At 36.5% G+C, this 25,628-nt stretch overlaps 2 protein-coding genes across 12 annotated transcripts in view; one reads left to right on the top strand and one right to left on the bottom strand.

Moving 5' to 3' along the window:
• Positions 1-2,385: 2,385 nt before the first annotated feature.
• On the bottom strand, positions 2,386-7,990 carry bloc1s2 (biogenesis of lysosomal organelles complex-1, subunit 2). 2 transcript variants are annotated; one of them, XM_006634998.3, is made up of 5 exons: positions 7,762-7,990; positions 5,858-5,974; positions 5,133-5,252; positions 4,684-4,788; positions 2,386-3,370 (listed from the first exon to the last, which is right to left on the bottom strand). In XM_006634998.3, exons 1-5 carry the CDS (start codon positions 7,928-7,930, stop codon positions 3,342-3,344), a joined length of 540 nt encoding a protein of 179 aa, XP_006635061.2. In that variant the 5' UTR covers positions 7,931-7,990; the 3' UTR covers positions 2,386-3,341. The 2 variants fall into 2 exon arrangements, with proteins under 2 accessions (XP_006635061.2, XP_015211235.1); XM_015355749.2 differs by having other exon boundaries at positions 2,386-3,373; positions 7,762-7,985.
• Positions 7,991-8,559: 569 nt separating this feature from the next.
• Positions 8,560-25,628, top strand: part of usp24 (ubiquitin specific peptidase 24) — a 73,505-nt gene continuing 56,436 nt past the window's right edge. For 6 of the 10 annotated variants that reach the window (XM_015355761.2, XM_069194209.1, XM_069194210.1 and 3 more), the window contains exons 1-7: positions 8,561-9,023; positions 18,339-18,507; positions 19,519-19,586; positions 20,721-20,864; positions 21,243-21,365; positions 23,602-23,637; positions 23,986-24,051. In XM_015355761.2, coding sequence (XP_015211247.2) covers positions 8,751-9,023; positions 18,339-18,507; positions 19,519-19,586; positions 20,721-20,864; positions 21,243-21,365; positions 23,602-23,637; positions 23,986-24,051 — 879 coding nt within the window. In that variant the 5' untranslated portion in view covers positions 8,561-8,750. Of the gene's footprint in view, positions 9,024-18,338; positions 18,508-19,518; positions 19,587-20,720; positions 20,865-21,242; positions 21,366-23,601; positions 23,638-23,985; positions 24,052-25,628 lie in introns of all 10 variants that reach the window. The other 4 variants (XM_015355756.2, XM_015355755.2, XM_015355762.2 and 1 more) reach the window with 2 other exon arrangements.

Here is a 25,628-nt window from a genome sequence, read left to right as displayed (position 1 = left end):
CTAAAATCCCTGAGTGGAAGAAAATAGCTGCTTAATCAAAATCACATTTCTGAAAATGTTTATACATTCTTTGAAAAATCAGTCTAAAATATAACTATAGACAGATGAGCCAAGCATGTCTTTCAGTTGGCTTGATTAAAGAATGTTTTCTTCAGTGAATACTTCAAGCTCTGAATTAATGTGTTTTGGTGTGCTTTAGAGATGATGGATGGCTAGAAGTGCAAAGAATCAGACTGAGAAATGGTGTATTTGTGCTGAGAGTTCTTGGTCACAAAGCTGATAGGACATATTTTTTCTTTTGCAAAGCACTATCTTTGCTGCCATCTTGTGAAATAAGACTATAATGAAAAAATAACATTCCTTGCCTGAAATAACTGATTTAAGTAGACGCAACTTAAGACTAGTGTTTAATAACACTAAATGTCACAACATATTGAGTATGCAGCTGAAGTCATGTTGGTGTTGCTCATCCTTATAATTAAGTCTAAACTATTTCATATCTATATTTGAAGACATAATGAATCTATAATGGAAACTATAGATGTCCTTAAACAACTGATTAAAAAAATAATAAAGGAATCTAAATATCTTTATATTTACAGCATTAAAGAGTGAGAAGTGGAGTTTACAACAGTTGTCCACCAAGTGTTGAGCAAACTTATTTCTATAGTAAGAGACATTTAAAATGCTTAATTTTCTTGTTTTCTTGTATTTGTACTCAGTATAATGGTTTAAGTATTGTGTATCTTGCTCAGTTTTCATGATGGTTTCATTTATGCACTGTGTTCAGTATGAGGCACATGATTATCCCCACTAGAGTGTCCTATAACCCCTGCACAACATGGTAAAAAAGACTTGCTGTTTTACCCATATCCCTGAACTACTTATATGGGAATGAGTATCAACGATGACATGTATAATATAAATTCAAAATATTTCTTACATTTTTTTAAAAAAAGCTTTGTTTTAGAGAAGGCTGAAAGATCACATCAGAGCAGCATTTAATTAAATCATATTTTAGTATTAATCATATTTTTCAAGCCACAGAATCTTTAAAGGTGCTTTTCAGCAAAACATAAACAAGACTTGATCTTTTTTTAAGGAGTGGCTTTTTTTTCTAGCCACCCTCTCATACAGGCCAGATTTTTGGAGCACTTGTGATATTGTTGTTACATGCACACAATGACTAGTCTTTGCCATAAAGGCATGTAGCTCGTTCAAAGTTGCCATTGGCCTCTTGGTAGTTTCTCTTATCAGTCTCCTTCTTGCTCAGTCATCCAATTTGGACCTTGATCTAGGCAAGGTCTGGGTAGTACCATACACCTTCCACTTCTTAATGATGGTCTTGACTGTGCTCCATGGCACACTTAAAGCCTTTGAAATCTTTTTATACCCATCTCCTGACTTTTGAAAGCTTCTTTCCACAAAGTGAATTCTTTGTTTTGAAATGCACTTCCAAGCAGTGGAACCCCCTAGAAACAGCCGCTTTTATTCTGAACTAATCAAAATCATCACAATCTATCACAGGTGGGAGCCAATTAGTTTGTTTTGTGATCTATAAGGTGATTGGTTATACCTGAGCAAGTTTACAAATGAAATTGTAAGGGGGGTGTTCACTATCCAAATAAGGTATTTTTCTGTTGTAATATCATTTTTAGAATGTTTTAGAATTTTATTTTAACTTGGCTAATGTGGGCTACTGTGTGTAAATAAAACTGGAACAAGCCTAACTTATCTGTTTTTATTTTCAGAGTGTCATACAACAGGTACAAAATTTGAAAGGGGATGATGACTTTCTATACCCACTGCACACTAGTTCTTTAGGTGAGTTAAAGCATGCACTTCTTTCTGATGCTCTCAAAACCTTATTTAAATTGAACAGCAGGAAGTGTGTTGACAGGCAGGGCTTGCCTGAGGGTGTAATACATCCACATTGAAAAAAAAGGATAACGGCATCCTCACACCTGAAGAAGGCTCCATGGCCAAAACATTGTGTTTTCTTTCTTCCTTTTTTCCCCAATGTGGATGTGTTACACCCTCAGGCAAGCCCTGCCTGTCAACACACTTCCTGCTGTTTCATTTAAATTTGTTTTTCAGTGCATCAGAAAAAAGTGCATGCATGTAAACCTATTACTTGTTCCTTTGCAGCCTACGTATGCTGACATAGTTACCCAACTGAACTAATACATCCACATTGTCTGAAATGCAAGGTGGCTTTCCCAGATCCTATTTTCACCTATAGAGAACTGGATCTGAAGTTTCAATTACTATCTATACAAAATGACTCAAAGAGCATTTACATTTAAAAAAAGTGATCGCTAAGTTCAGAAATCAGATTCCTACTACAGCAAGGCATTTCACAAACAAATATAATAAAAACCCAGACAAAGCAAAAACTCTTTAATATGGATTTTGCTAGTTAGTTAACAGATGTTTTTTTATGCCAGTAATTCCATATTTCACCATTAAACATTACAAAACAACAGAATAAGAGACCTTCCATTCAAACTACGCCTGTCTCTATAATACCAAATTCAGTGGTGGCAAAGCATGTTTTATTATTGTTTCTTGAAAACTTTCACACAAAAAAAACAGATATCCACAAACATCTAGGACAGACATCTAGGAATTTTCTTCAGGTCGGAACATACTTGTCAAATAAGTAACATTACTTTTTCTTGAGGACTTCATCACCTGATGGGACTATACTAAATCAAAACCTTTGATAAATTCAAAGATAGTGACATACTACCACCTGGTGGAAGCTTATGTTGTAGTGTTACACTGTTTTCCATATAGAGTTCCATATAAACGCATCTTTATTTAATAGATATAACTTTTTCCAGATCTGTCATGTACACCTTCCACTTCTTAATGATGCTAGCAATAGATTCCTTGTCTCAAGCCCAGAAAAGACTTCACAGACATACATACTTAGTTTTTATTGGCCATTTCATCCCTGCAAGAGGCAGTGCTCGTAAAACAGTAAATGCAACTATGTAGAGCAGTCTTCAAGCTCATCTGCAGGCATGATCTAGATTCTTCAGTATTACAGCACACAATGTAGCTTCCTCTAACTTCTCTTAAGCATGATTGTGTGTCCTTGATCCAATTTTTTACTCTTTAGTCCAAAACAGAATTAGTCATAAAACAGTCAGAAATATGCTCTTACTTTCCATCAAATAACCTCTGTAATCCTTGCAATATTTTTTCTCACACAGCATTGTCTTTAGCTTGTAATGAACAAGGAGGAATGTGGAATAGAATCAAAGGGTAAACAATCCATAGCAAAGCATTCCATCTGGCTCCTTCCAAACCACACTGCTGGGTCCAAAAGCACTTCATCGCTTCTCTAGTTTCTTAAACTTGGCTTCTTTAAAGAAAAATAAATTGAACAGTTAATCAACTTAAAATTGGACTTTTCTTTACATAAAACAATGAACCCTTCAAAATCCAACAATTTTCTGATTGTTAAGCAGTGATTCTCCAAAGATGAATAAAAAACAACTTTGCTTTACTCATACATTTTTCAAATCTTAGGCCGTGTCCCAATTGTCATCCTAAGCCCTTCCTACAAGTCCACACTTCCATGATGTAGAGCAGGTGTGGGCTTAAAGTGTGTGAGTAATCGAGGACACATTGTTATATAAAGGATAATGGAATACCCCTGCCTGAGGTAACTAGCTGGTTACATGGCTCACGGTCAAAATGTTTTCTGTTGCTGGTGCTTCTTTTCCAGTGGCTAATTGCATGTCTGCAGAGATTTTATTTTTATTATTCTTTCTCTGCTCGCAGTTTGATGAAATTTAATTTAATCTGGTCTATCCCTGTACAAACTTAGTGACATACAGTATTGTGTTAATTTCTGTTGAGCAGAATCAACTCAAAACAGGTGAAGTAAACAAAGGAAAACTTGGCAATACCGCTCTATTTATTGAAAGCTTTGTACTACTAAATACATTTAATATTTTCTGTCCCAGTACAAAAACGACAGTATGAGGAACATAATGCATTCATTCACAGTAAACTCAATAAAGTAAACTTGGCAATACCTCAAAGCTATGTACTATTAAACATTCTGTGTACAAAATTCACCGCAGGCAAACGAATATTCATCAGTCGAAATGGACAGACAAAATAAAAACTTTGTAAAAAACTTGTACCTAGAAAACATGCAGTCCGAATGTAAAGTAGTATAATGAAATTTTGTTTTTACATAAAATATGAGTTTTAAAACTATAAAAAGTTAAAATTTTACAAACAATTGAATATTTTATTCTCCATGACAATCTCTCCACTTTGCTAGGTAAGAACATTAAACATCACCATTCCATGAGGGATTGTGGATAATTCAATTCAATGAAGTCCGCTCTCATCCAGACTTTAGACAAGGGTGCATAAATGGAACACTGGGGGCTCTCCTGTGCACTCTTGTGAAACAACAATTTAGAAAAGATATGTCTTAAAGTCCTTGCAGACCTGAGAGAGAAAACGCATATGGAGAGCGCAAGACCACAAGTGTGCTTACTGGGACACAGACGTAGTCCAGGCTGTTTTCTACAGAAACACAGTATTACATTGAATTATATGTAGGAGCTTAATATAAATTTCTTTGGAAATCAACGCTTGTATTTGCTACTGCAGGGATTTGACAAACACCTAAAAATAAAAATGGCTTCTCACCAAGCTTTTTGGAATAGGTGTCAAGTTTGTAGGCTGCTTGTTCCAAAGCCGTCACCTGCTCCTCAATCTGGTTGATCTGATCAAGGTATGGCTGTAGGCTGGCATCTGAATAATTGGAAATGAGAGCAAAACAATTGGACTGTTTAAAACTTGTGCACCTTGATCTAGACGTAGACAGAGAGAAGGGGAAGCAGTCATTAAAGACGCATAAAATCTTTTGCTGATGAAAAAGATTGGCAGTACCACGCTTATGCAGAGGCTGATCCCATGCTGAAAACCTGAAAGAAAAAATGTGTTGGGTATGAAGCCTGGAGAAGGCTCCACAGCCAAAGCAATTAATTTATTCACCATGTTTTTGGATACCAGCACAATAATTGTTTTAATTATGTTTAAATAATTCATAATGTTTTGTTCATTCATACAAAAAAAGCTTTATGCTCAGCACTCACATTTCTGGCTCAGGTCCTCCAGGTTGCGACTAATGTTTATTGATATATCTTTCATCTCCATGTACTTCAAGCTGGTGAGTTTGTTCATATTCTCAAGGAGCTTGTAGTCTTCGCAGGTGGCTAAAAACAAAAATAATTTAAATAACATTTGCTGTAAAAAAGTAAATCAAGCATTACAAATTGTAACTGGTATGATTTTCTGATTAAAAAAAACATTTTTGCCTGCGGACAAAATGAAAATGTGAGGAGTGTCATAAGGCTGTAGGCCTAGATTCAGAACTTATCCAAAAGCTTGGATGCATCTTTAATTGTGAAAAGCTGGGGTTAAAGAGTTTATATATGCAAAGAGTTTTAGGGATGCTGCTTTAAAACAGTTTTATGAAATAATTTATTTAAACATCACACAGTGCATAGAGGACAACATCAGAGCACAAGCACATAGGAAAATTTAGAAATGCCAATTAACCAGACAACCATGTCTTTGAAGGCAGGAAGTAAATCTGGTGAAATATTAAACTAAAGCATAGAGAACACTCTGATTCCACACAGAAAGATAGCTCAAACTGCTTTACAATGAGAGCCTTATCCATTTCCCTGTTAATCCACATCAATGATCCAGCATGATGACTGTACTGTGCAAATGCTACCATCTTGCCATTATACCACTATTAACAGCATTATAACATTTAGATGTGAGCTGCGTGACCTCAGACACATTCATTAACCTGTAAGCTCTCCTTGCAGAAAAATTGCCATCTTCTCAAACATATCCCTGCACAGTTCACTGATATCAGGGTCTGCAGGTTCAATGGCCTCCTCTGCTGTTTCCACACTTCCATCATCTGTGGAAAAAACAGAACATTCAGGAGTGTTATGCAAAAGGAACACCACATCACGTTAAAGCCTGCAATGGCATCATGTTACTAAATAAACAAATTTCTATTAAATGGTAACATGTCCTAACAGCTGTAGACGTGTGCAGAATGGTGGCACACTTGATAAGATTGCTGCTTTGAGCATTGGTACCCTGGATTCAATTCCTGTGATGCTATCTGTGTGGAGTTTGTTTGTTCTCCCCATGTTCACATGGGTGTCCTCTGAGTGCCCAGGTTTCCTCCCACAGTCCAAAGACATGCTGGTAGGTTAACTGGCCTCTGAAAAAACTATCCATTGTGAGTCTCTCAGTGTATGCCATGCAATGGACTGGCTTCTTATCCAGGGTGTATCCTGCATTGCATCTAATACTTCTCAGAACAGACACCAGGCCACTGCGACCCAGAATTGGAAGAGTGGTTAGAAAAAGTGATGTGAAGTGCATCATGGTTATCTTCACACACTCAGATCTGTACACATATAACAGGGAAGCCATAGAATCTCTCTGTCATGAAAGAAACTCAGCACACATGCTGCAAAACATTCATTTTAAAAGGGATTTCATAAACACGTTAGGAAAGACCTACAACTATTACTTTCTCATCTTGAGACTGTTTGGAGTTTCTAACACTGTTCTCAAATGGTTCAAGTCTTACCTCACTGATCGCTGTTACTTTGTTTCAGACCTGAATTCACCAAGCGAAATTGGACTCGTTAAGTCTGGTATTCCTCAGCACTCAATACTGGGCCCCCAGCTTTTCAGCATTTACATATTTCCACATGGGACAGTTTTTAAAATCACATGGCCTCAACTATCATTTCTATGCTGATGATACTTAAATCTATATCCATACTAAACCTGACACTGATGTGGCTGTCACTATTCTATGTAATTGCATCTCCAATATAGAAACATGGATGACTCAAAATTTGCTTCATCTAAACTGTGACAAGACAGAAGTCATACTTAAGCCGATATGAAACTAGACAAGAAAGCCAGTGCATTGACTCCAGGATAAGAGTACTCTTATCCTGGAGTCAATGCACTGGCTTTCTTGTCTAGTTTCATATCAACTTTAAAACCCTCATGCTCACATACAAGGCTCTGCATGGCTTGGCACCTCAGTGCTTGTCTGAGCTACTATCATCCTACTTTCCACATTGCAAATATTGCTCTTCTAATTCTGGTCTCCTTTCTGTTCCCCAAGCCCCTCTACACTCTATGGGTGATAGGCACTTCTCCTGTTATATCGTTCTGTTCTTTACCCCTCTGCTCCTACTGTATTCAGTACCCCCATCTACTGTCTCCTCTCATTGCATATTCTCGTTGGGCATATGTTGTAGCTTTTTCCATTGTTGTTGTTCTGTAAAGCACTTTGAGAAACCACCTTTAAAAGCACTATATAAAATATATAAAATTAATTGTATTTATAACTATATAAAAGTTTATTAGTTTTTTACTGAAATGGCACACATCATTCAAAACTGTTTCCTGTATGCATTCTTTAAAGCAAAATGCACCACTGTTCTTGTTATTTAAGAGTTGTGTACACAAGAAAAAGAAGATTTATGTTTCTGATAGGATGAAGAAAATATTTTTCTCTTAAAATAGAATTCACAACCCCTGTTATTGCGTTAATAGAAGTGCAGACATGGTCGATTTTTATAGTTTTCGACTGCGGAATAAAATATTTTCCTAACATAAACTATTAGAAATGTCAATAAAATTAAGCTGTAAAATTGACGATTAACTCACTGTTCGCGCCGGATTTTTTGGGTACAGCTGCTAAAGTTTCAGAGTCGGGCTCTGATCCCAAAATACGCCCGTACTGTTCAGTATCCAAAGTGGACCGGGACACCACTGCCTGTATTGGCAATGAACAGGCAAGATCCACAACACCGGAATCGCTTTCTCTTTCTGCCATTTTCTAAAGCTTCGCAGTCACATGAGTAAGGGCCTGATCACGTGATTGTCTCTCTGCCCTTAGCCCTCCATTACCCATTACCCCGTGAAGTCACAGACCAGTTTAAGTAGGTTCGCCTTTTCCCACACAAATTATATATCAGCATTATGCAGGCGCTGTTCCTTTCCCTCTGCCATATTGAGATACTATTTTACTGATTTTTTACTGTAGTTACCGAACACAAAAATATTGCACTATCATTTAAACTGTTCAAACATTTTGTAAAACCTTCTAAAAGCTTAAAAACTTATTTTAAACAAATATTCCATTTGTTAATACTTTCCTTTTGATTTTTCATTTATTTAATGTAATTAGTTATATTAATTCAGACAAGTAGAAAAAAATCATAAAGCTTTGAGGGAAACGTACACTTAGCTGAAAACGACTTTGTTTATTTATAGGATTTATGTTTGATAATGTGCTCTGAATCGCACATTTTTATAGTATGTTTCACGAAGCTACCCCTTTCCAGGATTGGCATCAGAAAGCAAAATTAATGCATCCTAAACACACACAAATTTTGAGATCAAGTCACTTCAAAACTTCAAGCTTCACATTGAAACAATGCGGCCTTAAGAGGAGGGTAATACGCAGTGACGCAATCTACGGAGCCCGAGTAGCGCCGAGAGGCTGCAGGTCTGCTCGCTCTTTCCTCTTATGGGAACCCGTCGGTACTGGGTGGAAGGGGGTAGCTCGGATTGTAAATATGGCGGCGTGCACAGCCAGAAGTCTGTGTAGTGAACCCCCATATTAGTAACCGAAGCGCTGAGTGTAGTGAACCATGGAGACTGAGGAGGAGCAGCACATGACCACCCTTCTATGCATGGGTTTTCCAGACCCTGTCGCTATCCGCAAGGCCCTTCGCTTGGCCAAAAATGACATTAACGAAGCAGTGGCGCTTCTCACTAACGAGAGCCCCGGACTCGGTTACGGCTACGAGCCGATGGAGAGCGGGCCTGGGCCCAGCGGGGACGGTGAAACCAGCGGTCGCAGTGGGAGTGGTAGCGGAGGATTTGACCCTCCTCCTGCCTATCACGATGTGGTGGAGGGCGAGGTAAGAGTCTCGGGTTGATTGTCTGTTCTCAAGGATAAAAGATATTTCTGTAATGAAAGTGAACATTTCAAACGGATGTATAAGAGTTAGCTGTCATCGGGAGTGAGAGGGAGGGAAGGAAGATCGTGTGGGAGTGCAGCTAATTACGACTTGAAAATGTGCTGAGCAGGGTGGTGAACACCAGATCTTTGACACCTCGTAATACACTATATATATTTTGTGTCCACTTTTAGTTGAAACGGGGAAATAAGGTTTACATTCAAGTGCTAAGTGAGGTGATGTACGAGTTTTTCTGGCATTTAAATGTTTTCAGCAATACGAGAATTATACCACCGGTGTACTTGTTTTCGTCTTGAAAAGCACACTGTTCATCGTATTTCCTTAAGGACTGTAATCTTAGTTTTAGCCACTAATAAACAGTATTTTTAACAGTGAATTTGTAAATGCAAAGATAACCTTACTTTTGGTCTGAACCATTTCTGTGACAAATACTAGATATGCATTTAAAAAAAAATTAGCATTAACTCCCAATTCATTAGCTTTGTTAATTATTTGTATATTCATTTTAGTTCATATGTTATGGACTGAAAATACTTAAGATCTGACGTGAGCTTGCTCGTTATGAAACCTGTATATTTCCTTATACCTTGCATATTTCTAATCAATTGGTTCATTCCTATTTGAATGATTAGGCGTGTTTCCTTTAGCTAAAAAAAGCCATGAAATTGGATGAAAATAGATTTTTGTTATGGCATTTGAATTTGTGACCTAAGCCTCAGCTTGTTTAATATGGTTTGTGTGTGTGTACAGTATCTGTAGGACCTCGGACATTTCAGGTTGTTTTGTGCAATAGGAACGTTTCAGAAAAACTATTTAAAACAAATACACATTTCTTAATATTATGAATAAAAAAATAGTTTGAGATTAGGAAAATCAAATCAAAATTAAAAATAATTTTCAAATGTCTTGCTCATCAGTAATGGGTGCAAAATATGATATGCAGAGTGTTACATCAGAGTTAGTTTAAATGGAACTTAAAAAATCTCACATTTTTAAGATTATGGTTTAAGTCTTACAAAGAGATATTTGTATCTGCTTCTGTCACTATGCTTGTAATTGTACTGCACAACATGTTTGTTGCCAAAAGGAGAACATTTCCAGTGTAAACACATTCCTGACCCTTAAGGACATTAGTGTCTTTGCCTTTGGTGTGTGTATGCCTTCATTTTGAAACATAAATATGACCTTACCTAAAGTAACAGAATATCATTAGATGTTCTTTTCAGGGATTTTGGGCAACACTTGTGAAGAAATACTTTTGTCTATTGCAAAAGTGCCTCTCCTGCTATGTCATGGAGGTCTGATGAGCAGCACCAAGATCCTAACTTGACAAAGCGGCTCAGAATATTTCAGATAAGTAAGTGGTTGGCCACTTCATGAAGATTTCTTCTTCGACTAATTTCTAGGCTGTGCTTTATGTCAACATAAAAAGGTGACTTGCAATGCTCTTCATCTTGGTGATACACTTGAGAAAATACCATCTTATTACGTTATGTTGTGTGCTGTGTAAGTTGAATTTAGCTTCACAGTTCTGCCTGAGGTGTGTGGAGGGCTAACAGTTCAGCTTCTTTTGCTTCCTTGTTTTTGTTTTTTCTTTGAACCATGCCGTAGGTCACAGGCAGAATGTATGGTCCCTAAAAATAGTCTAGAGTCACTGTAATACTTATAAGAGGTCCCAGGTGGTTTCGAATGCATGGTAACAAGCTTGAGGCTCAGAGCTGTGTGGATAACTCTTACCATTGTAAGACAGGTAGACTTTCTTTCTCCAGTGCTTTATCCCTCAATACAAAAATACAAAACACTTCATACCATTTGTTATGTACATTATTTCAATTAATCTTTTAAGTTCTTTAGTTCAATTTTGAGAGTATGAGCTGGGCTGGTTAATGTATAGTGCAGTTATTTTGTTATTTTGGCTGCACAAAGGCATTTGTAATGTGGCAGCATTTTTTTTATTAATGCTCATTTGTCATGTATTTTGTAGTGTAATTGTGTTGTTACACAGAGAGTACAGGGAGAAAGTGCGAAGTGTAAAAGTGAGATGGGAACTGCTTAGTATGTACATAGTGGAACTGTGTATTGAATCTGTACTCTCATGTTTAGAGGGGATTAGTTAGCTACAAACATCCAGAAAATTGCCTCCTTGTGTCTGGAGTCATTATGGTTATGGTTACAGTTTGTGTGTTTTCATATAGTAATACTGTTCTGCTCCTTTCTTATTTTAAACTTCACCTACCAAATAAGTTCTTTTGATCTTTTTTAAAGATGCTTGTATGACATTTTGTCCTATTTTTTATTACACATTCATTGATCTTGTAGCTGTGTTTTTGTGATTTGTTTTGTAATCTAGTTGGATCCAAAAAGGTTATTTTGCCATAACTAGAAGGTTGTGATTGGTTCTAGATGAACAAAATACAAAATAAGGAAATTCAAAAGTAAGGAGGCGCACTGGATTCCAGCTCTAACTGTTTATGTTCTAGCAGTAGATTCAGTATGATGCTATGATTTGACATTTATTATTCTGTATGCTTTTGACTTTCTGGGACCCTAATAAAAGTTTTCAGTGATTTTTTTTTCCATCCTGGTTTGATAATATCATAGGATGTTTATTCTTTGTGATTGCTGTCAAAATTTAATTTTGGTTTTATTTATGATGTCCAGATTCTTTTTTTTTTGGGTCAGGCTGTGGAATGCATACTTTCATAGTGGATAAGAAAAGCAAAGTATATCCTTAACATATAACGTATATCCTGTACACAAAAATGTTGTACCATACAAAAGCAGACTGGAAAATCTGAGTGCAGGAGAAAAAATCATAAGCAAGCAGCTACTGACAGCAGTTAAAACTGGTGATAAAGGGTCCAGTTAAAACAAATCAGCAGCCACAAGAGTACTCTAGGACCAGGAAAGATACAGATTAATAGAATCCTATATATAGTCATATAGACCAATTAAGTTAAAAGCCAAAGTCCATACCAGAGCACAGCAGCACATCAGGCAAGAGCTCATACTGGTTACCATAGTGTTAATCGGACTGAGAGCATGGTACTCAGCTCTGAATGGGAAGCAGATCACAGGGACACCCTCAGCAATGCCAGTCCCTACTCTACAGCTGGTGGACAAGAGCACACAGAGGTAATGTACCTTGCTCGAGCTATAACGGCAGTGTTCGCAGCAAGGACTTGAACCCATAACCTGTCAGTTATGAGTCCAGCAGTTTAATTGAATAGCTAATTCAAGTAAAGTTGTGGAATAGAAAACAGAAGACGCAGCAGCCTACCAGTACTACAGATTAATGTCATTATCTTTGGTCTCTTTGATTTTATTAAGGTGTTTATCTTTCCTTTGTGTTTAGATGTTTGAAAAAATACAAGATTGATTGGAAACAGTCGTGAATGCTGCCTAATGTCATGTTAATTAATGTTTTTTTAGACAGTTGTGCAGTTGGAACAGCCCATACGTTGATTAGGCCAATGTCAGAGGTGTCCTGTCATTCTCACTTCCCCCACTCTATGCAGTGCTGCAACTTGCAACTTTTTTATTTAACAGTTTATTTCTCTGAATAAAATTGTTTTTGTCAATATGTAGACCTTTGTAAAGAATCCTTTGTACTTCAGTTTGTCTCTCAGTTATGATGTGTCAGCTGTATGAACTGTTCTTAGGAGATCTTGCCACCTGGGACTTTGGCAAGAGCTCTGCAGTTTTAATTCACTGCAGTAAGATGGAAAACCCGAGGCCCCAAGTCACTTCTTCTGTTGCATACACAATGAATATGAATAGCCTGCATGCATATTCATGTGTAATGTTTTCTGTAGATTGATCCATGTATTCTTCTTAAATTTGATATTTCATATTGGATCCCAGTAACATAAGAAAATGCTCCTAGGCATGGTAACACTATCATAACTACACCTTACAACAGAATAACAGTTACTTTGTCAGTGCCTTTGAGTACTTGTATCAGGTTTCCTCTTAATCTTCTCTGATCACGAAAAAAATGTTTTCTTCTCCAGAAAATAATGCATTTTTATTTATTCTAGATGTTCAAGATGACTATTTTGCTTATTTTTTAAGTTAATATTTTTTAATCCAGTGAAGGTTTTGTAGTGGGCGTAGTACTGGAAGTGCACACAATTGCATTTGCCTCGTGAAGCGTAAAAGTATTGGAAAAAATCCAGTAATGGTCTGCATAATCCAAATAACAGGAGCCACAATATTAAAAATGTCATTTCTTATTATGGAAAATTCAATTTACACTAACTGTGCTGTATGTGCAAGATCGTAAGTTTGTCATTGGCTAACAAGATCAGTTTAAATATATGAAAACCAACACTTTAGCTTCATGAAATGCAACACATTTAGCATTTTTTGACTTACTAGGGAAGAATATTATATTATTCTTAAGTAAAGAAGTGCCTCGTGTTCCAAATTTCAATATGCTCCTCTGAAGTTTCCACTTTCTACTTGTTCTTTTTTCACTGTCCATTGTGAAGAAGTCCATTGAGTTTACTTTGCCAATTTGAACACTTGTGTCAGGTCCCCTCATAATCTTTTCTGTTAAAGACTAAAGGATTCACTTCATTCAGTCTGTCAGTGTAGGACATTTATTCTCTTAACCCCCAAAATGTTACTGTTTTTATTATTTTTCTATAACATGGTGACCAAAATTGTATACAGTATTCTAAATGAAGCTTTACTAGTGTTATATAACATAATTATAACATTGTTTGATTTAAAGTTTTTGCTTTAGACAAGTGGTTCTCATACTGTGGTGCGCATACCAGTTGTGGTACGCCATATGACCCTGGATCTTTGTTGTGTGCACTGAAAAATCCTGTGTCCTGTGTGGACACAGAGCTACAATGTAATTCTATGCCATTTTATAGGAATGTGTGCAACGAACGACAGCGGCCAATTGTATTTAAAAAATGTTATCTCCAGCAAATAGGGAGGTAGGAGAATGTGCGTGATTTTGGAACACCACCAATCTTGTAAGGACAGGAAAGCATAGAAATGCGTGCTACGAACGCAAGTGACCAATTGTATCTAAAAAAACCTATCTCCTGCAAATAGGGAGGTAGGAGAATGTACGTGATTTTGGAACAGTGTCAATGTTATAAGCACAGTAATGCATAGAAATGTGTGCTACGAACGCTGGCAATCGTATGAGCGTGCATGATAGATAACAGAAAAATATTTAAGAACTGTTCTAGGTTAATTTGAGAAAAATACACAGAGCGTCTCTGTGTTTCTCTCCCATGCGCATGAAATAAAAACTTCTTTTAACTTCTGAGATGGACTCCTGAAACGGAAACGGGGAGAAATACAAAATTGCGGATTGCTAAAGCAGGTAAGCCCCACACTATTTTTGAAGAACCTTATTTACCATTGGCAAAAGAGCCGACACGTTTTGTCTGTGGAGAAAAAGCTGCTAAACAGCTCGACCTGCTGTCCCCTCTGAAAGACAGTCACTCATAGAATTATTGATATGGCGGATGATATCAAAAGTACACTGATAGAGCGCGTTAAGATGAGCAGCTGCTTTTCACTGCAATTAGACGAGTCCTTAGATGCCTTTGATTTGGCCAATTTGCTCATTTATGTTAGATAGGAGTTTAAGGGTACGTCCCATGAGGACTTTCTGTTCTGTAAGCTGCTACCAACAGGAACTACAGGAGAGCACATATTTCAGCTTCTGGATGAATTTATCGAAGAGAATGGCATCAACTTAAAAAAATGCGTTGGAGTTTGCACAGACGGTGCTAGAAATATGACAAGCCGACACGGGTGTAGCTACACAAATTAGAGAGGTTGCTCCAGAAATGAATGGACGCATGGCAGCATCCACCGTAAGACCTTTGCTGTCAAGAAAATGCCTGACGATTTAAAATCTGTTAGACTCTGTTGTGAATTGTATCAAGGCTCAAAAAATGAAGTCAACTCTGCTTTGCTCAACTAAACAGGCTCACCCTCTCACTGAAATGATGCCTTTTTATTGTTTATTTTTAGTTGTTGTTGTTCCTGTTTTTTTTTCTGTAAAGCGCTTTGAGAAGCCACCTTTAAAGGTGCTATATCAAATAAAGCTTATAATATTTATTATATGTGTATGTTAGTGTGTGCACACACGTGCGCTCATGTTAGTCATTGAGAATGTCTGGGGTTCCTATGAGAAGATGACTTGTAGGTGGTACTTGGATGCTTTGGTTTGTTCAGGGGTGGTACTTGGTCCAAAAAGTTTGAGAACCACTGCTTAAGACTATATAGCCTAACATCTTGTTTGACTTTTTAATTTCTTTCCTACATTGTGTAGAAGATAATATTTCAACAAAAATACCTAAGTCTTTTTCATAAGTTACCCCTTCTATTTCAGTTTTTCCATTTTTGCATTATAGTTTTTTGCTATATTGTAATTTATTTAACCTGCAAAAACCCTGCATTGTCTACATTCAATTTCAGGTGTTTGCCCAGTCTTGAATTTTATCTAGCTGTTTTTGACTTTTATTTTATATTCTTTCTGACAATTGATAAGAGCAGTTTGAGCAGTTGTCCTAATACTAATCTCTGTGGTACTCTACTACTCTACATTACCCCAATTCAAACATTTACCTCTTATGTGTATTCTCTGTTTCCTATTTGTTATCCAGTTCTTAAATCAAGTACATGCATTTCCCTGAATTCCAACTCCAATATTTTGAGAATTAATCTTTTATAAAGGAACTTTATCAAAACCCTTCTGAATATCTTAATACACCGTATTGGATGTTCTGTTTCTGTCATTGTTGGTACTTGATCAAATAACTTTTAACAGGTTGGTTTGACAAAACCTTTTTTGAAGTCCTTGTTGACTATTCCTTATTATTTTGCAACTTTTATCTGTTGTAAGTGGTTCTCTAGTTCAGTTGAATAATTTTTTTCATAACCATACATAAAATAGATGTTTGAATTATGGGGCTATAATCACTTGATTCACCTTTTTTTGGATGACTACTATATTAGTAATTCTCTAGTCCCTGGGTACTACCCCTTTCTTAAGCGACTGTTGGAAGAGTTAAGTGAATAAGTTCTGAATAACATCTCTTGTTTCCTTGAGCACAATTGTCGAGATACTATCAGGCCCCGTGGATGAATTAATGTTGAGAGTTTTTAGTTCTCAGAAGACCTCTTCTATGTTATAACTGTCCAGTACAAAACATTGTCCTGCTGTCTGAGGCATATTGTTGGCTTCTTCCTTACTTAACACATGAGTAAAATACTCATTTAGTACAGTATTACACCCTTTGCATTGTGAAGCAGTTTTCCATTATTGTCCTAGGTATATTTGGCTTTATCATTAACAGTAGTTTGGATATGCTTTGGAATGATGTAAAGTATAGGTCAAGTTATCTTTGCTGTTTTCAGTGCCTCCAGTTTGGCTTTTATCAGACAAGATTTACAGTGAATATTTGACTGAAATATTTGCAAGTACATACTGAGATGCGTGTGTTCTAAATAGTCAGAATTGCACATTTTCTAGTAATTTAGTAAATCCCCTTTGAGAAACATTAATTCTCATGCAGTGGAATTAAACTGTAGAACATATGTTTTGTAACCCACAGTTCATTTTCCTAATGTAAATGTTTAACTTTGGGCTTTGAGAGTTTGATTTAAACCATTCAGCCCAAAATTTGTGGCCTATTGCAGAAAACAAAATAATCACTTTTGCAATCCCTCACACATCACTCCCTAAAGTGCAGGGCTGTCTTACTAAATGTGATAAAATGTTAATATGGTACCTTGACAAACGAAGTTAAGCATATGTTGACTATTACAGATTTGTATTTACACATTCGTGTCCAACAGTTCTGTTTCACATTTATCCACAAGACAGTTTCCTTGTTAAGGTTAATCTGTATAGATGTTATGGTTCGATTCTCTGTCGGGCACAGAAGTGAATGATGCAAGTGTGAAAGGCAATTCCTCTCTTTGAAACGGAGGTTGTGATGTTAAAATCTATGTTTGTTCTTCTGTTCAAAATTGAGTTTGACAGACTTGATGTTAAGTCTTTGTTCTTTTTTTTTTGTACCTAATTTTGCTGTTGAGTTGAGCTAAACCTTTCCTCCAGTGCTGTTGAGGAAGCTAAGTAAACTGTCAAATACATGTGCATTTAACGTCACCTCACCTAGAATGCTCACACTTAATAGTAATAATAGTAATAATAGTAATAATAATATTATAATTGCTTACACTTATATAGCGCTTTTCTGGACACTCCACTCAAAGCGCTTTACAGGTAGTGGGGATTCCCCACCACTACCACCAATGTGCAGCATCCACCTTATCTAGTATTCTATAGATTACAAAAGGTTGTAAGGAATTCATTGAAAGTTGTACAATAAGAGGAAAGAAGACTTCAGCTGGCATAACATTTTGATCAATATCGGGTACAGTGGATAAAATATGGCAATTACATATATCACTCATGTAAAGTTACATAATAGGGCACTGGGCCACCAAATCTTCTGTGTACTGTGGCACACAATAACACAGTGTCTAGAATTCTACAGGAGGGATGCAGCACCATTCTTCCATATGATGGTCAATCAACTGACCATAATTATTGCCAAGATGTTATTTGCTGAATGAAAGCATCAGCCACACTGGTGTGGAAGTGTAGAACTTCTTGCTTTCCATATACTTGGTGCCCCTCATTTACCTAGGTTTTTCCATTTTTTGTCCACAACGTCTGTATGCTCCAGATACCTTTTGCCATTTTGTGATAATTTCCTTATGTGTTCCCCTGAAAACGCATTCCAAATTCAATCTCAAGTCATAAATATTCAGCACCTGATGGTCAATGTGCAAAAGCCCTGTAACTGAAAAAAGCACCAAAAGCTCTGAAAGTTTTGCAAAAAGAGCATTTCCATCCTTGCGCTGTGTTGAATTAGGTCTGCATAAAATAATATTTATTAAAATATTCTGACAAAATATTATGCCATTTTTATGCAATTTTATGTTTTAAACTCCAGAACCTGATGGTAGTCTGATGCCTTCTTTTTTTCTTTCTGCTTTAAAATCTCATTTAGTGAATTGTTTTGACTATGCATGAAAATTAGTCTTTAAGAGACGCAGGTGTTCTGTGCTTTATTGTGGCCTTAAAAAAAAAAAAGAATGTCCTTTTTATTTCAGGATAAGAGGTGATGATTAAGAAATGTTGCATGTCACAAAAAGGTTGGCTGCCTCCCGGACTCATAACTGTGGTTTTCTTTTCCCTTCCAGAGGAGCAACGATGAAAATGGGAATTGCTCAGGAGGAAACATCGAGTTTCCTACCACCAATCTGTATGAGCTGGAGAGTCGTGTTTTCACTGACCACTGGTCTATCCCCTATAAGAGGGAAGAATCGCTGGGGAAGTGCCTCATCGCCTCCACGTGCCTGGCAAGGCTGGGTAAGGGCCCCATGCTCCAGTTGGCAGAATAATTCCTGGGTCTGCCAGTCAGTAACCAAGAAAAACACTGGAGTGATAGGTGGGGTTAGTAAGGCTCACAGTGTCTTTTCAGCGCAGAAACCATTCATATATAACAGGGTGTATTGAAGCATAAATGTGCAATTAATTTTAGGATGAGGTTAAGAGTTGGAATGTATTAATGTATTATACATGTATATATTACTAATGTATACCTGTATTATACATTAATACAGATGTACAGGGTGCAATGGTGTTGGTGGTGTCGATATTGAAAATGACTTTACTTTAGTAGATATTGGAAATAGGTTATATTTTGCTGTGCATGGATTTGAAAGTTTACATATTTTTATTCCCTTAGTAATTCCTTATCATGTGCCTTGTATGTGGATGTAATGATATAACATCTTTGAGTGTGCTGTGATTTTGTTTTGTTTTTTTTCTGAGTAAAGGTGTGTATTCATTTACCATCTAGAAAAATTTAGCTTTATTACTTTTTTAAAATCTGCTTGTGCTATAATCCCAATAAAAATAAGAATTAAAGAAGTAAAATAAACAGCATAATTACACTTGAAAATATTTTTTGAGAAAACAACGTATGCTATTATGTTCTTGATTTTCTCAGATCAGTTTATTCTTGTTTTGGCTATCACATTACAGTTTTTGTTTCTTGTGTTTTTGTATTGTTGGGTAAAGACAGTAATTGTGGCAAATTGTCTTTCATTTCCACTTTGAATGACTTTGATTTTGAAAGAGTATGTATAATGCTGTGCTGGCTAAAGTCATCAATAGTCTCTTTAAAGACACTTGAATAGTGTTTAATGTCTCTTTTTCCTTTTGGTCAGTTTCCTTCACAAGTAGCCTGCAGTGTAGAGCAGATGTGTCTGATTAAGCTAACAGTTAAAAGCCGCGAAGGCTCGACTACTACACAGTAGTGGATTGTGTTCTGTGCCCAAGTTTCTACTTCTAATGTGATCTCTGTTATATGTGCAGGTCTTGCTGACGCAGATGAAAATTGTAAAAGATTCATGGACAGATGCATGCCTGAGGCATTCAAAAAGGTATAGACTTAAAAGACAAACATTGCTGTGCACGTTGAATGATTTTATCCTTAGTTTGTGAAGAAATTAAGTTAAGTCATCCTTGTCTCTTAAGCACAAAAAAGGTATAAATGATAGAGCACCATTCAGCCCATCTTGGATCTATCTTTGACAATTTTTGATTCTGGTCACCACATAATATTCTCTGCTCAAGGTTAAGGTTAGCATTTGCCTGTTTTATTACTTCCCCTAATTTTCCGCAGTATCAACATTGACATCTAAGATATTCATAAACAGCTTCTTAAAGTTCAGTGTTACCAATTTACTCTGTCCACATACATACTTTACCTAGAATGCCTTCTGCAATTATAGAGTTTATCTTTTGAGAGTCAGAAGCCTTCTCAGAAATGGTACCACATAATATAGTTTATCTATATTACTACTTTTGTTTTTTCAAATAACTTATTGAGTAAGTTTAGCAAGACCTACCTTTCCTAAATCTATGTTGAGTATCCTTTAGAATTGTAGTTTAGTTCTATTTATCTTTTCTATACGTTTACATGTACAAGTAAGATTTACTGTTGTATAGTTGTTGATCAGAGTTACTGGAACTTCATCACCTGTCATGGTACTATGCTAGAAACTGCTACCTTGAGTCCACCTCTTGATGTATGTTTTTCTATGTCTCGGAATGGATTGAACTTGTTTGGTGGTGTAATGAAGGTGTCAAGACAAGCTGCAGTATTTATTTCTTTTGACAGCCCTGGAGCCAGTCTTGTAAGTTGAACAGGGACGTAATGCAAAATTAATTAATTTGTAATCTTACACTTCTTTACAGGTGTGGTGCATCTTTTACAAAAGGAATGTGGAACCAGTTCACACATTCTATTACTATATGGGTCCGTGATGCACAGATCCGTTTTGTTAGTTTTAAAACACATTTTTTAATTACTTGTGCCTATTTTTCATTATGTGAGTCTTTTGCTATATTATCGTGACCTGTTTTCCAATCTGTTGTTTTTCACATGCAAATACTTTCTAAAGTGTTCCTTTAACATTTTATTCGATACATGAAGCATCTTCAAGTAATGTGGGGTTTGGTTAACTATGCAGTTTGTCATATGTGACAATCATTTATTTTATTTCTTTTTGCAGCTGCTGACATCAAGTGCTGTTCACAAATGGGGAACTGAGATCCATGAGGGAATCTATAACATGGTTATGCTGCTAGTGGACCTGGTGGCAGAGAGAGTCAAGCAGGACCCCATTCCCATAGGCCTCATGGGTGTGCTTACAATGGTACTGCCATTTTTACACATTGTTATTGGGCTTCAGCTGCACACAGTGGGTGATTCATTGATCACTTAGTTGTATAGTACAACATAATGAAGATGTCTGAAATGTTCCTGCTCATATGCTTGCTAACATTACATTTAGAAAGTCTGGTCTGCTGGTCTGAACCATTGCATTTAAAGAAAGTAGAAAGATCTCGGCAAAGTCTTGGGCAACAACTGTCACATGACAGTTGTTGTAGAAAAAGGTGTAGATTTTGTGGATAGTTAATTTAGGATATTATTAAAGGATGCAAGATAATGATACACTGCAGAAAAATATTACTTTAGGGTTGTTGAGGGGAAATTAGTTCTTAATCATGTTTTACCTCTCTCTTGTTTACAGGCCTTTAACCCAGATAATGAGTACCATTTCAAAAACCGCATGAAAACCTGCCAGAGGAACTGGGCAGAAGTGTTTGGGGAAGATAACATGTTTGCCGTCTCGCCAAGCTCCAGCTTTCAAAAGGTAGGTGCTCACCTGGTATAGTTCTAATTTTGAAACTTTAAAAATAAAGTATTGCTCTTTATGGGTAGATATAAACCCGTCAGTATAATCTTAAATGTCTTTACATATCAGCATACCTAAATTATCTAATGCGTGCACATAACTAGTGTCTTGAAAAAAGTACAAAACGTTTTTTTCAAAATTCACTCTCAAAATTGAGAATTTTCATGGTATTTTAAGGAACATTTAGAGTTTACTTCAATTGCCACATTAATATAGTATAAAGATCCTCAACTTAAACAGTAGTTGGCAATATTTCCGGCTAACAAAAATGAAGAGGAGTGTGTTGAATGAGAACTAGAAATCGGTAAGTCTAAAGGTCTTGAGTCCAGGTAATTGAGGGTTCTTTATACTGAATTAAAGCTGAATATTGGTTGGTACTTTGTGTTCAATTGCATTGATTAACATAGGACTGTAAAAACGTGCCCAAATCACTAATTAAACCCACACAAGAGACAAGTGCCAATTTATTAGTTTTGTAATTCTGGGAAGGAAACAGCAGTTCTATACATCTGATTTATTATTTTTGTTGTTTTTGTTGGTATTATTATTGTTAATAATATTAATAATTGCATACACTTATATAGCACTTTACAGGTAATAGGGACTCCCCTCTACCATCACCAATGTGCAGTACCCACCTGAATGATGCAATGGCAGCCATAGTGTGCCAGAACGCTCACCTCACATCAGCTGTCAGTGGTGAGGAGAACAGTGATGAAGCCAGTTCATAGATGGGGATGATTAGGAGGACGTGATTGGTAAAGGCCAATTTTTAACCACAGAGAGTCAGGACCTCAGTTTAACTTCTCATCTGAACGAATGAAAGGCCTTTTTACAGTATAATGTCCCCGTCACTATATTTGGGCATTAGGACCCACGTAGACCACAGGGTTAGCGCCTGCTGCTGGCCCCACTAACACCTCTTCCATCAGCAACCTTAGCTTCCCCAGGAGGTCTCCCATTCAGGTTCTGACCAGACTCATGCCTGCTTAGCTTCAGTGGGTTGCCAGTTGTGAGTTGCAGGGTGATATGGCTGCTGATTGTTGTTAGTTATATCAGAGAAACAGCTGTTCTGCTTTATTGGTTCATCTTACCTGTTAAACCCGTCTGCATTGAGTCCTGTGTCTCTGTTTTCAGTAGACATCTCAAACAAGGACATTACTATTCGCTGGAGACATTTGCTTTCTTGGGTTCAGCTTTAGCCTTTTTCTGTGGTGAAAGATTGAATGCCTGTCCACAGAGTCTTTTTTGTTGCAGTCCATGGTGATGTTCAGGAGGTGCATGGCTAGTAATCTGTCATTATGACTAGTTATCTGTCACATCCCAAAATGCTACAGTGCATATTAAAAGTATTCACTTGTACTTTTACACATTTTATTGTGCTACAATATGGAATCATAATGTGTAGAACTGGGAATTTGTACCATAGATCAACACAAAATACAAAATGTCAAAGTGAAAACAAATTATAAAGATTCTGCTAGATTCATTATAAATAATTTATTTTCTGTTTTATAATACCTTAACATTATAAAGTTATAAAATCCAAAAATGCACTTACATTTGTGAAATTCACAACTCTCTTATGTTTGTGTGTCTGTTGTATTTTTGTTGTGAGATTAAGCTCATAATTGTCTAGGCAAGGCTGAATAACATATTGCTCAAACTCTTATGCAATATGGGGTTTAGTGCCCATAATGAAAGCTGATGGAAACAAGGACATGGACAGGCTATAAGTTGGCTATCATCAGGCGTTACATTTCTGAAGCTTCACTATATTTGTCATGTTTTGTGTTTTACATAACATTACGGAAGATTAAAAATTAAGAAGGTTTAGCCTGAATTGCTTTTTCAAGTGAAACATTTTAAGTATGTAAGCCTGTTCTTTAAGACCATTTTTTTAATATGTGACTATGAGATGAGTTAAAAAGTATTTTAAAAACACTGCTGAAAATGTAACCCCCAAAACAACTTAAAGTAACCCACAATAAGTAAGTTCATACTGGGTTTTAGTGGAAGCTCTTAAGTCATTTAAAAACTGTTCAATCTAACTGTAGTCTTTTATATAAATGGTAATTTAATCTGTACTGTCTTTTTGTTTAAGTAAAAGTTTTTATTGCCAGGAGTTTTCATCACTGGTAAGAGTGATGTGTTGAAGGTGTTAATGATCCTGGATTCCTGTTTGATTTTGCAGGAGCCCCATGGCTGGCTTGTAGATTTGGTAAACCGGGTAAGTATCCCTGTGTTTCTTGAACCTGGAATTCCTGTATCCTATCGTTTTTATGAAATAAAGAATTCGATCTTTCACATGCTAAATCTCTTGTGGAAAAAGTTTCTTTTTGGAAGTTACAATCCACCATACTGAATGTCAAATTATTTTTTTCAAAATGAAGCATGACAATTTGAAGTTAAAAGTCAGAACACTTTGCAAATCAAAGAAAACCAGCTTTGCTTTCATTATATACTGGTCATAGATTGGTGATGTGATATATATATATATTTAGTGGTGTATATATTAAAGCACATGGCATTCCTATTCAGAGTATGTTTTTGATTAATTCAAGCTCTTTGGTTTTAGTTTGGAGAGATGGAGGGATTTTCTTCAATCCAGTCCAAGCTAAACTCAGAAGAAATAGAAATTGGGGTAAGAAAAGATGTTGTTCATATGAGTTTGTCTGTTCCAATCTTTTTCCACTTAAAAACAGAGCTGTAGCTTAGAGTATTTATTTTATGCCCATGTAATTGTAAGGAATATTGGAGGATAAAGAGTGAAGCAACTTCCTCACTTCCATCTCCTAATAACTTAATGTTTGAGGTTGCTGTGTGGCAAAGCAGTTATACAAAGCAGTTTGGGGTATCTTCAGAACACTGTGTTTACTGTGAAGTTCTGGTGTAGTAACGGAAGGCAGATGAACAAAGGGTGTGAGGTAGGTAGGAGCCAGATAAGTCGGATTGTTACTGGTGTGTCAAGCCATATTGAGCTTTATAGGAGAGCGTGGGGATTTTGAAGTCAACTCAAAACATGATAGGAATATAGTGCAAGGACTCCAAGACAAGACTAATGTGATTGCTTGCACATGACTTGGTCAGGATTCTGGCTGCCGAATTATGAACATATTGGAGTTTGTTTAGTGTGGATTTAGATACCCCAGTGAATAGGGCTTTACAACAATCAATTATAGAAAAAATAAATGTATTGACAAGCTTTTCTGCCACAGTCAAAATTATTTAACAACAATTAAATCTGGAAAGTGTGAGATAAAGTGCAGTTCAGATATCAACTCCTTAGAGCAAGGGACTTTATTTTCCTTATTGAAATGGGAAATGAGTATTGCTCTTTGGTTCTGACTCATGCCTCTTGCCTTCTGTTATTTCTGTCTTTCTGTTTTATGTTAATTATATCTAAGGCTCGTGGATTCTAGGTTTAATTCTGACATCTCCTCCTGCCTAATAAAACTGCAGTTAACCTTCTTTGACCGTCAATATCTAGTAATTAAATCCAGATAACTGTTAATAACAAGACGAGCTCAAATATTGTTATAGCACAGTTTCTTAAGCAGTTATAATTTTCCCTTTACTGACCTGAAGACGTACATCTAATCACACTATCAAAACTTTCTGTAAAAGACTCAAGATATGCATTTAATAATTATCAAATAACATACAGTGCAGTTAATGTAGACATGAGTGGGAGGATGCAGTATTTTAAAGGCCTTTTGGGAATATAAAACTGTGAAATAGTCAGCCTTCCACCTTCTTTCTGTGCGTCATTTGCCAAGTGTAAGTAAAAAGAAAGGTCATGAAACTGAGTAAGAAAAGCAATAACATCTCACAGTCTATGGGTGCAGTCAGAAAAGATTGTAGAGTCAGAACAACCACTGTTAGGATGGCATATGACAGCAGTTCTTTACCTCCATGAGGTTAGTTGCCCTACCTCGTGAATGACAGTCAGACACTCATTGCATAGCATTATATCTATTACAGGTTTTAATGCATACTCTCATAGGTTATCCAGCACCGGGATCTGCAATTGTCATTCCTTTTACAGCAAATTGAATAAATCTGTATAGAGTACTTGCAGAATTAGACATGATCATATTTTATTCTTTGATTTGTTTCTAAAAATTGTAGAATCCCTTGGATTTCATAAAACCTGAAATTATTGGACCTGACAGTGTTGCTTTTATCCTTAATATGTAACACATCCTTCTGAGGAATAAG

Source organism: Lepisosteus oculatus, chromosome 9 (assembly GCF_040954835.1).
Source record: "Lepisosteus oculatus isolate fLepOcu1 chromosome 9, fLepOcu1.hap2, whole genome shotgun sequence".
Taxonomy (NCBI): Eukaryota; Metazoa; Chordata; class Actinopteri; order Semionotiformes; family Lepisosteidae; genus Lepisosteus; species Lepisosteus oculatus.
Note: the sequence above shows the minus strand (reverse complement) of the source record. Positions and strands in the feature narration are given on the sequence as shown.

Coding starts and splice junctions, on each gene's coding strand:
- bloc1s2 (XM_015355749.2), bottom strand. CDS start 7,930: ATGGCAGAAAGAGAAAGCGATTCCGGTGTTGTGGATCTTGCCTGTTCA. Junction 5,975..7,761: donor CAAAAAATCCGGCGCGAACA/GTGAGTTAATCG, acceptor TTTTTTCCACAG/ATGATGGAAGTGTGGAAACA. Junction 4,789..5,132: donor GGAGGACCTGAGCCAGAAAT/GTGAGTGCTGAG, acceptor CCAATTATTCAG/ATGCCAGCCTACAGCCATAC.